Source organism: Myotis nattereri, assembly GCF_964212035.1.
Source record: "Myotis nattereri genome assembly, chromosome: 13".
NCBI classification, from domain to species: Eukaryota; Metazoa; Chordata; class Mammalia; order Chiroptera; family Vespertilionidae; genus Myotis; species Myotis nattereri.
This window is the reverse complement of record NC_138088.1, coordinates 27,350,634-27,365,754: the sequence shown is the minus strand read 5'-3', so window position 1 is coordinate 27,365,754 and position 15,121 is coordinate 27,350,634. Positions and strand designations below refer to the sequence as shown.

Genomic DNA, 15,121 nt, shown 5'->3' with positions numbered 1-15,121 from the left:
CTTCATCTCACACACCTCTATGGCAATCCCCTTAAGATTCAAGGATTCCTCATTCCTCCTTTCCAACACCGGGTTCAGCTGCAGAAAGCCCTGGTAACCAAACTACTATCTTCTCTAGCACATGCTACTTTGGGGGCGGGGGTAGAAAGCAGGTATCTAGCCTACAGAAGGCAATGCAAAGAAGAAGGGAAAGAAATGAGGCCGCAGCACTAAAGGATGGGGACACGATGATGCAGATACAGATTCTATGTACATGTATATAGATATGTACCTCTGTTGTTCTATTCACCACCATCTAGGGTAACACATTGGGAAGCAAAGAGGAGGAAAAAATGAACGGTTAGTTGGCTGTCGGTGACGTGGACTGCAGAAAGCTCATGGCAGCTAAGGAATGAGGACGAAAGCTCTGATGGAAGCACAAAAGGCACAGAAAGAAAGCTAGACTGAAGGAAGGCTACACGGTGGCCTACTCCAAATGCCTCGTTCCTTCCAAGACTCTCCAGGAATACATGTCAGGACAATGGGAATTTCTGGCCAGGACTCTGGCTGCTGGCACGCTCTCCGCAGGTGGCCAACACTCAGTGTGTCTCCTGCCATCTTAGCTAGCAACCAAAGGATGATCTGCACACACTGTTGTTAGCATTTTGTAACTTTTCACTCTGATGTTTGCGCTGAAGAGTTAAGGACATTACAGATCTATTACGAGGGAGGAAACGATCAGGTTCATATGCATCGATTTTGAGGGGGCCTCCCTGTTAGCATGCATAGGGCAGCATCCAGGGTGACTTCCTAGCTTGAAGGGGTGAGGGGAAGGTGCTTCCACTGGCTGACTGGGACACGTGCTTTTATCCCTGCCAGTGGAGTTGCAAGTCTGGCAGCAGCTTGCCAAAAGGGAGGCCAAGCATCTGAAAGTTGGGGTGCCTACGCAGGACGGCTGCAGGAGAGGGGCTTCCCCGGCGCCTCACCTTGGACTCCACGTCTGCGTTGTGGTCATTCTGCAGCAGCAGGGCCGCAGCTTTCGTGTCATCCTTCCGGGCGGCGATGTGAAGAGCCGGAAGCCGCACTTTCCCTTTAGTGTCATTTTCTAGCAGGAGCGACACCACTTGATCATGACCTTGTTGCAAAGCCACTGCCAACGGCGTGAAGCCATCCTGTAGATAAATGGACGGGTCAAGGTTGGTTCCAATGCATATTTTCTTTTCGACTAACAAATAAGAAGGCGATCAAGTGACCAAGGATCGATTTTTGTTTAGGGTTACGAAAGCTAACATGTGCAAGTAAACATATAGGGGTTGGCAAAAGTAGGTTTATAGCCGTGAGTACGTGAAACACAGAGTCTTTTTCTTGTACTGTTATTTACAAATTATTATTTGTTTATATTATAACTATAAACCTACTTTTGCTCACCCCTGGATATGTGAGAAGACATTTTCAAATATACATATATCAAAGCGGAAAATAAGAAAATTTCAATAACTTTATGGGGTTTTCTTTCTGTTAAAAAGTGATGTGCATTAATTGAGTAAATTTTGAAAATTTAAAAAGAATCTTAAAAAGCTATAATTTTAATACCCGTAATATAATCTTAGTGAAAACAATAACATTCCAGGTTAAATCCAGTCACATTTTTCAAAGGAACTAATTTATGTAAGCTATAAAAATCTCCACTGATTTCCCCCCCTTTATTTTTGTTGATTATACTATTACAGATGTTCCCATTTCCCCCCTCTTTGCCCACCTCCACACCCAGTCGCTACCCTCTCTTCCCTCTGGTCATCACCACACTGATGTCTGTGTCCATGGGTTATGTATATATGTTCTTTGACTAATTCCTTCACCTTCTTTAATCCAATCCCTCGCCTTCCCTCCCCCTCTGACAGCTCTCAGGCTGCTCCATGTACTGGTATCTATGCCTCTGTTTCTATTTTGTTCATCAGTTTATTTGGTTCATTAGATTCTACATATAAGTGAGATCATATGATAATTGTCTTTCTCTGAGTGGCTTATTTCACTTAGTATAATACTCTACAGGTCCATCCATGCTATTGAAATGGTAACATTTCCTTATTTTTATGGCCGAATAGTATTCCATTGTGTAAATGTTCCACAGACTTTTTTACCCATTCATCTACTGATAGGCATCTGGGCTGTTTCCAGATCTTGGTTATTGTAAATAAAGCTTCTATGAACATAGAGGTGCATATTTTTTATATATATATATAGTTTTATTGATTTCAGAGAGGAAGGGAGAGGGAGAGATAGAAAAATCAATGATGAGAGAGAATCATTGATTGGCTATCTCTTGCAATCCCCCTACTGGGGATTGAGCCCACAACCCAGGCATGTGCCCTTGACCAGAATTGAACCCGGGACCCTTCAGTCTGGGCAGATGCTCTATCCATTGAGCAAAACGAGCTAGGGCGCATGCATTCTTTCAAATTGGTATTTTGGGATTCTTACAATATATTCCCATAAGTGGGATTGCTGGATTCCACTGATATCTTAAAATTGGGGCATATGCTTGTCCGGTTCATCACTGTCCCTTGTTGCCTATCATATACCTGGTTTTCAATCAGACTGTATGAATTAATTAATTGTAATCATTGCTGTTGTAAGAAAGGTCTACATAAAGGACTCTTGGCTTCTCTGAATAAAGAGAGAAGACACAGGGACCATGCAAAATATGCCTAGAATAAATTCCCACACAAATATTTGTACATTTTGTATTGCCCTAGGAATTGACAAACAGGAGACAGCTACAGATTTCTCTGCAGTTAATTTATTTGTGGATGATCTGGTGTTGTTGACTGTAGAATAAATAGCACAGAGGAAAATTCTGAGACTGGCTCACAAATTTTACTTCTGAAATGCTTTCATTACCACACAACTCAAGAGAATATTTAAAAATTGTTTTTACTAGAGAACTGGCAATTAAATGACTTATTACTTTAATTGGGTCATGATGTTTTATTCTGTAGTCCTTGTGGCACAAATTAAGGGTCACTGTAATAGAAAAGCATCTGCAAGGGAGAAAGAGAAAACCTAGTCACTGGCATACCAGTGTCTTGTTGGCCTTTCTAAAAGATCCTTTCCCTCATTCTTTTCCTTTCTGGAAAACAGATAAGGCCTCCTACCATTTATTTGACTGAATACAAATCAGCACATTTATATTCAAAGATGCGGAAAATATCGGCCCTAAAACACTGAAGGGACAATATTGCCCAGACTCATTTAAATCCTTTTGTCCAGTCTCCTTGCTGACTGTGGATGTACAGACCATTCCTACCCTGGCATCCAAACCCATGCTAATTTCCCCTCTCCTTCTCCTGAAATGTCCTCCTCCTCATTCTGCATATAAGAATTATGTCTACTCTCATTGCTTCAAGACCTGGCTGAGATCGCACCTGCTCCTTTCAATTTTTCCAAGTGGACCCGAAAGAGGAAAAGGACGAGCATTAATATAACCAGGATAATGTTCCAGGCAGCCGTAAGTAAGATAAAAGAGAAAGGCTGCAACCAAGACATCACCAAAACGGGATCACTGGTTTACATGTAAGAACAGAAAGTTCAGAATGTAATTTAATGTTATGGGAAAAGTCATCTATATGTAAATATATGATCTCATTTTCATAAAGTAACTCTGTGTATTGTGTACATGTATAAAAAAATCTGGAAGAATAAACAAAATTTTATCTCTAGGGAAAATCAGCAGTGGCCTTTTCTTCTTTCTGCTTTTCATTGTACTTTCTCATTTCTGTATTATATTATTTCTGCAATAAAAAGAAAAATACACTTTAAAATTTTTATTTTGTTAATCCTCACCTGAGGATATTTTCCCATCGATTTTTAGAGAAAGTGGAAGGGAGGGGGAAAGACAGACAGAGAGAAGCATGGATGTGAGACACACACATTGGTTGCCTCCCAAATAAGACTGCAACCGAGATATGAAGTACATGCCCAGGACCCTTCTGTCCAAGGGCTGATGCTCTATCCACTGAGCCAAACCCACTTCTGTTCCAAATAAAAACGAAATGGCTACATTTCCACTGACATAAATTTTTAAATCCATAGGACCCAGGCATAAAGAAAACGACTTTGCACAAAAAAATAAACAGCAATCGAGGTGGTAGAGCATCTTAGTAGAGAGAGCATCAGTTTGTGGACTGAAGGCTGCCAGGTTCAATTCCGGTCAAGGGCACATACCTCCTTGTAGGCTCAATTCCCAGCCTTAGGTCAGGGCAAATGTGGGAGGCAACCAATCAATGTTTCTCTCTCTCCTTTCCTTCCACTCTTTCTAAAAATCAATGAAAAAATATCTTCGGGTGAGGATTAACAAAAAAGTAATAATAAGTAAAAAAAGAAGGAAGATATATATGGGACAGATATGATATGTAATACCCAATAACATAGAAATGGTTTGAAAATCGCAGCCATGCCAAAGACCTGATTCAAAAATGCAAGGTGCATGTGAAAAAAATATATATTGAAGAAACAACAATATCATATCATTTAATGAATAAATTCTGTTAAAACTTTGCTACCTAAACAATGCTTTAATTGCCCCCTACTGTTTGTTCTGTAAATACAGGCTTCTGTAAAATGACACCAATATTATTGTTAATAAGAGAGGAATATTGTACTTAAAATATTTTGTGAATAAAGTGCCTTATTTCTTGCTGTTCTATTTAACTCTAATACCAATAATCCAAAAGAAGACAGAAAGTTCAAAGGTTCAAACATCGCTAGATAATCAGACAGCTGCTGTTTATGTAGCGAGGCACCAGCAACCCCCAGGAAGACATAAATGTGATTTGTTTTTAGAACATTTATTTATTGCATTTTTTAGAGCCACTGAAAAAGCTAACATGAAATTAAGTTAATATAAAGAAGTAAAAATGTTTTAAAATATATCCTTTGCCAAAAGACGGAATTAGTGGTTTGAGAATCTCAGGTACTATTTTTCTTTAAGTTAGTTACAGTTAGATCTTGAAAGCTTAAAAAATGCCAGAGTATTAAGTGAGCTATTGAGGATTCCTTAACAAGGTAATTCAGATCTACACGCAGGAAGTTGGACTTACGCTTGCTTCTAAGAGAGATACTACTGATCTGTACTTCGCAGTCAGAAAATAATACTACCCGTCCTTCACAGACAAGAAAGTACCGTGAATCACTTTCATTGGGGTACTTATATTATTTAGAGTTTCCACCCAAAAGTGGGAACAGATCTTCTCTTATCCAACAGTCTCTGCTCCAGTCCCATTCTCCCTGCACAACCTGGCAGAGCCCGCCTGTGGCCTGGAGGGGTCGCAACCAGGCTACCTACTGCGGTGTGAAGACAGGCACTGCCCTACATCAAATGTTGGTTTTTTAGTTACCAACTCAGCAGTTATTTCTTATCTAGAGTTAAGAATAATATTAAAAAACCCATTCTCATGATAAAAATCCTCAACGTACTGAAGGCTGTAAAATGAAAAGTAAGGCACCCTCCTAATTCTCAGAATCAACCACTAGTCATGTTACGCTAAGGATATGGATGGATGGAGATATATATATATGTATGCATATGTATATATGGTCTTGTCTCATTTTTAATAATGCTGAATAGTATTTTCTTGTGTAATTACAGTCATGTTAAACAAGTTTCCTAATTGGTGCATATTTAGGTTCTCTCCAGTTTTTAAAAAAGTGTTAATTATTTTGAACTTTGTATTTCGTGTTTATCCCCTAACATACCTGTAATATGAATTCTTAGAAGTGGAATTGCTGAATTAAAATGTGTGAGATATTCATTTTTAATAGTTACTGCTAAATGTTCTGCGAAAGTGGTGCAGCAAACTATCATCTTTGCCAAGACTGTAGGAAAGTTTCAGTTTCTTCAACCTCACATTTTCCCCTCAACTCTTGGGTATAAGAATAGACCTCATTTTTTTATCTGATTAATAAATTCATATTTCTTCGACTATGAGTGAGGGTAAGATATTTTCATACAGTTGTGGCCATTTGTATTTCTTTTTGTGTGAACTGCCTCTTCATTTATTTAGTGCTTTCTCCAGAAGGCATGATCGCAAAAGCAGGGTGGGGTTATATGTGAGTCCTTTATTCCTAACTTTCCTGTGCCATTCAGGAAGCACATCTGAATGCAAATAAGGGCAGTGGTATTATGACAGAGATAAGCCTGCATCATCTGTCCTAATTTATTATTTTATTAAAAATACGGAAAACCCAAATGTGGTTCCTTCATTATTAGCAAGAGATTTACGTGACACACTTCATAAGGCATTGCCATCTTCCATCCAAATTAGTTTAAAAATGAAATGTATTATCTAAGATAGAACCAATAACTTAAATAACTTTTTATTTGAAAATTACTCTTCTATTCAGGGCTGCAAAGATTAAAAAAAACAATTTTATTTATTACTTATAAATGTATAATAGTGTTGTTTGAATGTATGAATTTAATCCAATTAGGTGACTTTAGAAATCTATACACTCAAATATTATTATGCTAAATTCAACTAGCAAATATTATTATGCTGAAAAAACTGATTCAGAACTTATGTTCTACCACAAAAATATTTCAAATCAGTGGTTGTCTTCAAATCAAAATGATAAAAAACAGAAAAGTGTTCACAAGCAATAGGTAAATATTAAAGCAATAACTCAATTATAGGGTAGGGGTAGGCATTTAAGAGCAGAAAGTGTATCTATGCAATGGAAAATTCTTAAAAATTAAAAAAAGACTTTTTAATGTATTTCATAACAATGTATGAACCCACACACTAGTACACAATTGCAATTACAATACCAGTGAGATAAATGTTAAATGTTACAACTCCAGGGTTACAAAATGCCCTATAAACATGCAAACTTCCCCACAGAAAGAACCCACGTGTCTTACCTCTGTGGCTAGGCTCTGGCTGGCACCATTGTCAAGAAGAAACTTGACAACTTCCAGGTGGTTTTCCTGGGCTGCCATGTACAATGGGGTGAAACCATTCTGCAAAATAAAAAGTAAAATGTTTGCAGCTTTCTAGAGCCAATATATTTTTCTACTGTACTGATAATATTATAGGTTTCAGGAAATGCTCACACATACTTTAATAACACTTTAATGGAGACATTCACATATACTAAAAACATCTAAGCACAATAACGTAAATTAATTTATAATATAAATATAATTCACAATTATACTTCATAATTCAGTTTGAAAGTAGTTTGTAAGTAATAGTTTAATTAATATTAATATATCCACTTTAGATAAGAAAGTACATTCATTTAACCACTTGAGTGCCTACCACAAATAAAGAATCTTACTAGATATCAAAAGGATATGAAGAAAAATACATTTGATCATTGTACATATTGAGCATTATCTATTTTAAATAAAATATGTAATACTTTTACATAAAAATAAGCATATGAAATAGTTTCTACTTTGAAAAGAATTTATATTAATTTCAAATGGCTTCACACATGGATGGGGAATCTTAGAGCAAAGGAAAGAACACCAATTTGCAAAAGGGTAAACTTTGATTTTAAAGTGGAATTTGATAAGCAGTCTATTTTTGCAAGTTTACTTCCTTTCATTTTTTGCAAAGACACTATTTTAATGTTCAAAATATATATACATATATACATATATATTTATACATATACATGCATACACACACACACTCTCTCTATATATATGTGTGTGTAGGTTTGTCTGAAATGTGCCCAACTGCCAAAAAACTTAGATTCATAAGTTTCACAAGCAATAGATAAATATTAAAGCAATAACTCAATTATAGGGTAGGGGTAGGCATTTAAGAGCATTTATATATGTGTATAAAGCTTATAAATAAAGCTTCGTATTAAAAACATTTGTGTTTGTTCCAATGTATTTCACATCTATGAAATACTGAAATATTTAAAAATCTTATTGCAAGATATACATATCAAAATATTTTCCAAACTATAATAAATTCTCTTTGACTAATTTTTCATAATGCAATTCTATTTAACTGAATGTTCTGGAAATTTTATTTTATACATTATGCACTTTCAAAGAATAAAAATAAATTCTAAGTAAAATGTTTTCAGATATTACTCAATTTTTTGTGATTCAAAAGGTTAGGCTCATCATGAATATCAATTGCTATATAATTACCTTCATTATCAATAATTCAACCTCTGGTGGCCTTTTTTTTGGCTTAAAGCTGAGAATTAGGAAGTTAAAAAGTTGTTACACATAATTGTAACAACCTGGGTTATTTGGTTGCCAAGGTCAAGATTAGAGACATAAAATTAGAGGCAGTAGAATATGACCGAGCATTCAAGCTTCTTCCATTTAAATTATCTACCTATTAACACCACTGAAGATTCATGTTACTCTGTTTTGTCATGAAAGGTTTTATTAACATTAAGCATGAAACATGGAGTAATTGTTACACAGTCTGTGTGTACGTCTGCATGTGTATGTATGTGTGTGTGCCTATGTGTTGCATCTTTGTCACACTTCCCAGAACTGTTTAGGAAAACTGAAAGGTAATTAAGATTACCATTATCACATTGTCGTCTATTTTCTTATATTCTTACGTGATCGAAATAAAAGATCATTTAATCCATGGTTGATTTAAATATTCCTTAAAAATCAAAAGCACAAGGAAAAAGAAAAAACTAACAATATAATATTAAGGGGGAAAAAATAAAAACACCAACTGAAAACTGTGTGAATTTTTCTTATAGCTCAGTGAACTACTGCATATCTATCTTTCCTCATCAACTGAAATTTCCAGATGGAAGGTATTTAGGAATTTTTGATTTTTTGTTGTTATTTTAAAAAGGTTTTTTATTGATTTTCAGAGAGAGGGGAAGGGAGAAGAAAAGGGTAAGAGAGGAACATGGATATGAGAGTGAACATGAATCGGCTGCCTCCTACAAGCCCCCTATCAGGAATCAAGCCCGCAACCCAGGCACATGCCCTGACTGGAAATTGACCTGGAAACCTTTTGGTGAATGGGATGACGCCCAACCAACTGAGCCACACTGACCAGGGCTAGGAGTAAAATAGTTAAGAAAAAAAAGTCCAAAATAGATGTTATTTTCTCAGACATAAATATCAACTAGATATTCTATGTCAATGGATTTTCAATGTCAGGGAGAGGTCTGCTGTAGTTCAAGATTACATAAGAAACACTGATCTGGCTTCTAGGCCAGTGTACGTCCACTGTTCTGAGGTTAGCTTCCAGAATTAAACATTTTATGATCCACGAAGAAAATCTAAAATCAGGCACTGAGATTTAGGGAATGTTATTCTTACAGACCTGGAGCTCAAGGAGTGATTCTTAAGAGGCACAACTTTTAAATTCTTCCACAGCCCTTTTTACAATGTGGAAGAGTGCAATGTGTAGAGCTGGAATTCCTCAGAAATAAGATGTAGACAAGAGTCAGAGCAAAATGGAGCCATGAATAAACATCACCATTTCCCTCTAGCACAAAGAGGCGTAAGATAAGGCTTTCAATGCGTGGCCATTGAACAACCTACAGATGAAATGATTTTCTGTGAAACAGTACCTAGGTTGGGAGAATGGTCAGATTTCAAAAAAAATATGCAATTTTCTCTTAAGAAAAAAGTACAGCACTGTTTTTATATTAATTTCCTAACTTAGGAAATTTCCCAAAGAAAGAGTCGGCCCAAAAGGAACATATGGGTGCCCAATTTTACATTTTTCTCTTCTGTAGCCATAATCGAGGCAATTCTCAAAAGGCAGAGCAGCTCAATACTGAACAAGTATGTCCTTTAATGTCTGATTTTATCCAAAATCTTCAATACCTTCTGCTCTGAACGTTTATTCTGATATTATTATAAGCATGGAAATCTGAAGACCTACAATTTTATGGGTAGTCCTGAGGCATGCTGCCTAGTACCCACTAAAATAAAATAAAGTCCTCCTGTCATTTAAGTAAGGGCTGAAACTTCATCCATGAGATTCTCTTATCCATCCTAGTTTCCTAGGGTCAGGCTTATACATCATTAAATGCTGTTCTTAATTAAAGTGTGAAGGGCATGGTGATCAATATGCACATATAGAGGTGAGCTATAAGATCAAAGGTCAGAGGCTTATCTGGACCACACCCAGTGTTTCGCTTCATCAGGACCTGATCTCCCCATTATAGGAAATATTAAAAAATACATAAAGATTAAGGAGGTACTGGCTCACTGAAAGAGCCTTTTTTTTTGTTGGCACCATTATGAAAACCTGTCCATTTAGAATACTTTGGTAGCTAAAATAAGTTATTATTTGCTTCTGCCCTAACCGGTGTGGCTCAGTGGATAGAGTGTCAGCCTGCGAACTGCAGGGTCCCAGGTTCGATTCTGGTCAAGGGCATGTATCTGGGTTGCGGGCACATCCCCAGTTAGGAGCGTGCAGTAGGCAGCTGATCGATGTTTCTCTCTCATAGATGTTTCTAACTCTCTATTCTCTCTCCCTTCCTCTCTGTAAAAAAATCAATAAAATATATTTAAAAATATATTATTTGCTTCTTTATAAGACTTTTTGCTTCTTTGGGTGTCTTATAGTATAAAATAAAGACAGAGAAGAAGAAAAGCATGAGGGATACCATCTGACATGGCAGTTTCACATGACTGCAGAATTTTGTATTAAGGACTTAACAATCACAATTCAGCCTGATTGTTTTCTCAGGGTAGGCCTAAATGATTCTTGGGATGTTAGGTAATATAAGAAAGAGTTGACGAACTTAAGACCTAAGGTCAAGGCGATGACAAGGATTAGAGCAAAATAATATCTACAAATTCTTATTCCCCAGAGCCTCAGTTTATAAGATCAGAACTTGATGTTGTCCAATGTTTTTATTTTCAAGGTAAGAAAAATTCTTATATTTCAGGAAGGCCAGGGACTCTCCTTGCACTATTTCTGACTGGCTATTAAATATTGCCCAGAGGGTGAAATTTCACTTAGACAGGAATACCATATTTCTTGAATATTAGTATTCCTGTGATGTTTTAATGTGTTGCCACATACGTGGGATTTCCTGGCATTACTGCTTGCTCATTAGAAGAGCTCCTATTGAAAAGCTGCTACCGGAACTTAACATGGAAACTCCATTCCGCTGCATTTATCTCATTACTGATTCTGTCCATGGAACAGTGCAGTTCCGAAGGCGTATGGGGACAGGTGTCCAGATGAAGGGAGACATGCTCTGCTGTGAATTGTGAAGCAGGGTATGTAGGCCAAGCACAGCTGCAAGGAAAGAGGAATTTCGCAGACTGTGTTCTTTTCCTTCGCTTCATCATCACCAGAGAATGTGTACAAATTGAAATAAAATCTGGTTAGGGCTTCCCTTCGCCTGCAGCTTCTCCCAGACGTTGCAGAGGAAGGTTTAAAACTATGGCTGCTCTAGAATGTCAAGAATGTGTGCAATGTTTAAAAGAAGGAGGCTTACTTTTCTTCCCTTGGGGCGGGGGGAGGAAATGAAATGGATTAGAGTTTTTCCACTATCTCAGAGCTTCCCACCACTTACTTCCCAGTAAAAAGTTATAAGGGCATTTTAAAAAAAGTTTAAACGCCTGATGCTTCTCTTGTAGTCAGCCAGTCTGTGTGTCTCTCAAATGACAATACTTATCAATATTCAACCATTATAACATTCCTTTCTGGAAAAGCGTTATCACTCCAAGTGAACTCTCCTAGGGAATCAGAGTAAGTGGTATGGACCAGGTGAGACAAGTCTGACCAGAAGGAACCAGAATGAAGTTAGGCCACATATACAAGAAATCATGTGGTTGAAAGCACCCTGAAGTTTCTTTTCCACGACACTGATATTTAACGGCATCAGAGCGATCACCTCTATGGCCATAGTAACAAGGGGGGAAGCCACTGCCATTCTCTGGACCCATGAACTACAGGAGGAGGCTCCTGATATCCAAAGATACTCAGTACTGAAAATGGGGGAGAAACTGGGTGCACTCAGAATGGAGATCAAAAGGAAATGAAAAAGTTTGAGACTTTATCTTAAAAGATAAAACTAGAAATTGTAAAAGCAAGTTTGTATGGTTTAACAAAATGTAGGTGATAACTGCATTTGTGTATGAGATCGCAGAATGAACAAAGACTAAACCAAATACTATTTTTGTAGAGAAAAAGTGTGATATTTCCAACAAAATTATCTGATGGCTTGACATCTTTCACTTCACTTCCCCCCCCCCCCCCGCCACAGCATAAGCAAGAAGACAGCCTGTTTGCAAAAAGTATTTGAGAGTCAAAGGCCTCACCTAATTACTTTGTGTCATTTAATCATTTGATTTAAAAATAATAATTCTCATTTGAAACACCTATCAGAAAATCAGCCTAATACTTCACACACTGCCTGGTCTAATAGCGCCAGGAAGCCACATACTCACAGCTTAGCTGTACACCCAGCAGTTCTCCAACATCTCTCTCCCTGGCTTCATAAACTCCTGTCTCACCTTTTGCAAAGCTTGCAGTCTTGTTCTATAACCAATCTGTTCAATATCGAACACCCTGGGTAAACTGACAAACCAGGATAGGTGTCAGCATTCAAGTAGAAGGAATGTCTGAGTAGGGACCAGCTTCAAAAATGGTCAGGTCCTTAGTGAATATTTGTGTGCTACGATGATTGCTTTCCTACACAACCTCATGTCCCTGGAGACACAAATAGTGAACAATTTGGAAAATGAGGACCCATATTTTTAACTAATAAAATGAAGTTAATTCTTTTAGGCTCAAAGTTTATCAAGTGACATCTATTGGTGTTCTTAGAATTTCATGCAAGATTCTGAGAACTTATAGGAGGACCTATTCAATGAATGATTAGTGTCTAACCATTACAAAGAATCTGGAAATTTTAGTTTGGGGGCTTTTATAGTTTATTCTGCTTGTTTTTCTTCTTTATAATCTGTTTTAGGGACTAACAATGATGCCTTAGTTAGGAGACAGGAATTAAGTAGTGTCTTCCCTTTTTTAATGCGATAAAGCACTGATATATTATTCTGAACTTCTAAGAGCATGTTTTCATTTATAGGCATCAACATTTCCTCTGTGATTAATAAATACTGAGACAGGACCTGAGCTAGCATCATGAAATAGTATAAGAGTGCATTACAGATATCCCTTAAACATTAGTGTCTATAACTACTAGTCATATGTAGATGGATGGCTTTAAAAAATCTCACACACACGTATTGCAAACAAGAAAATGCATGAATTTCAAAAATCTACAATATGTAACTAATCATTTAATGTAGCTCTTCAGTATTGTATTCTTAGAGGATATATGAACCAATTAAGCACCTGACCCAACGAACATTATTTGTTAATTATAACAAAATCACTTTGCAATAGAGTTGCCGGTTTACCTGAGATTGTGCATTGACATTGGCTCCATTGGTAACCAAGACCTTTACCACCTCTGCTTGCCCAGCCAAAGATGCTATGTGCAATGCTGTGTTTCCTTTCTGTAAGATGAAAGCAAGATACATCAATACTCCCATCTTTCTTTGTTTTGACAGTTCACAAAATATCAAATCCCCCTGTTCTAAGTTCTTCAAAGAGAACAGAGTTGACAAGTATTTCATGAGAAACGTGCTCTGATTCTTATGGAGAGCTAACTCCTCATTGAGTTTGGCAAGTGGCACAAAAAGCATTCAATGTGTGATACTAACCTTTGTAGCTGCATCCACATTGGCTTCTCTCTTTAGCAGTTCAGAAACGACTTCTACGTGGCCTTCTTTGGAGGCAAGATGGAGCGCATTCAACCCATTCTGATTAAAAGGGAAGGGAAAGCTTTACTCAGCACATGGAACACCGGGGAGTAAACAGTCTACCAGGAACTCTGGGAAAACATCCCACCAGCAACCACTTGTGTGTGGACAGTGCAGAAGCCTGAACTGGGAATAAAAATACTTGAAAATTAGGTGCGCTGTTTTAATATCACTACTTACTAAATTTTAGGAATTGTTAAAGGATGCATACCTACATTTCTGAGCGCTCCTCTAACAAAGCAGAGAATAATCTGATAACTCAAGCTGGTGAAATTTAACAGAAAAAACTGGCAAAAAAGAGAAAGTCTTGGTAATATCTAATGAAAGATTTAAGGAATTAAAACAACAACAACAACAACAGCCACAACTCACCTGATTGCAAATGTTGATGTCAACTCCGTTTTTTATGTAGTCAAGGGCCTTTTCCAAGTGTCCAGCTCGAGCCGCTCTTAAGTAACTTGCATTGGCATCAGACTAAAATAAAAGAGGAAAACGTTTTAATGAAAAAATGAAACTAACATGCATGTTTGTATCTACTCAGTTTATAGTGAAAACTAAAAGGAATAAGATTTTTAAATTGAATTACAGGCATACTTCATTTTATTGGATTTCAGTTTTATTTTTTACATATTAAAGGCAAGACCCTCCACCAGCAAAATTATGACTGGCTTTACTGCAGTGATCTGGAACTGAACTCATGGTATTTTGGAGATGTGTCTGTATTGTATTTATAACATGAAAATACTAATGAAAGGTCTTTGTAAAATTACCAGAAAAAAAGATAACTTCTTTAAAAGTCGGTTTCAATTATACAAAGTTACCCCCTTGTGAAATGTCATAACTGATTATAAACTGAAAGAGAAAATTTCCATAATGTGTAGGTACCTCCAATCAACCTGCAATTTCCAGAGGGTAAAGAGAAATCCTGTAACTTCCTGGTGGCTACATTATGAAAACCTCATTATTATATCAGACATTTAACATCTATTCCATTCTTTTGAACCATCATGACCAATTTTACAATTAATAGCTTCACAAATACATTTAATGCCATTACACTAATTTAACAGGGAGTAATGATGTTCTCTTGGATTTTCCTACAGATTGTATTTGAAAAGCATTTATAAACATCTACACAAATTGTGACCTGCACTTTCTTTTTAAAATAAATATATTTATTGATTTCAGAGAGGAAAGGAGAGGGAGAGAGTTAGAAACATCAATAATGAGAGAGAATCATTGATCGGCTGCCTCCTGCATGCCCCCTACTGGGGACTGAGCCAGCACCTGGCATGTGCCCTGATTGGGAATTGAATTGTGACCTCCTGGTTCATCAGT

General features: G+C 37.0%; 1 protein-coding gene across 1 annotated transcript in view; it reads right to left on the bottom strand.

Annotated features, from left to right (window-relative positions):
* ANK3 (ankyrin 3) overlaps positions 1–15,121 on the bottom strand; it is a 294,328-nt gene that overhangs the window by 185,679 nt on the left and 93,528 nt on the right. Inside the window, exons 2-7 of the mRNA XM_081104730.1 lie at positions 14,156–14,257; positions 13,685–13,783; positions 13,379–13,477; positions 6,899–6,997; positions 966–1,151; positions 272–295 (exon numbers count right to left, since the gene is read on the bottom strand). Of these exons, the coding sequence (XP_080960856.1) occupies positions 272–295; positions 966–1,151; positions 6,899–6,997; positions 13,379–13,477; positions 13,685–13,783; positions 14,156–14,257 (609 nt within the window). The remainder of the gene's footprint in view (positions 1–271; positions 296–965; positions 1,152–6,898; positions 6,998–13,378; positions 13,478–13,684; positions 13,784–14,155; positions 14,258–15,121) is intronic.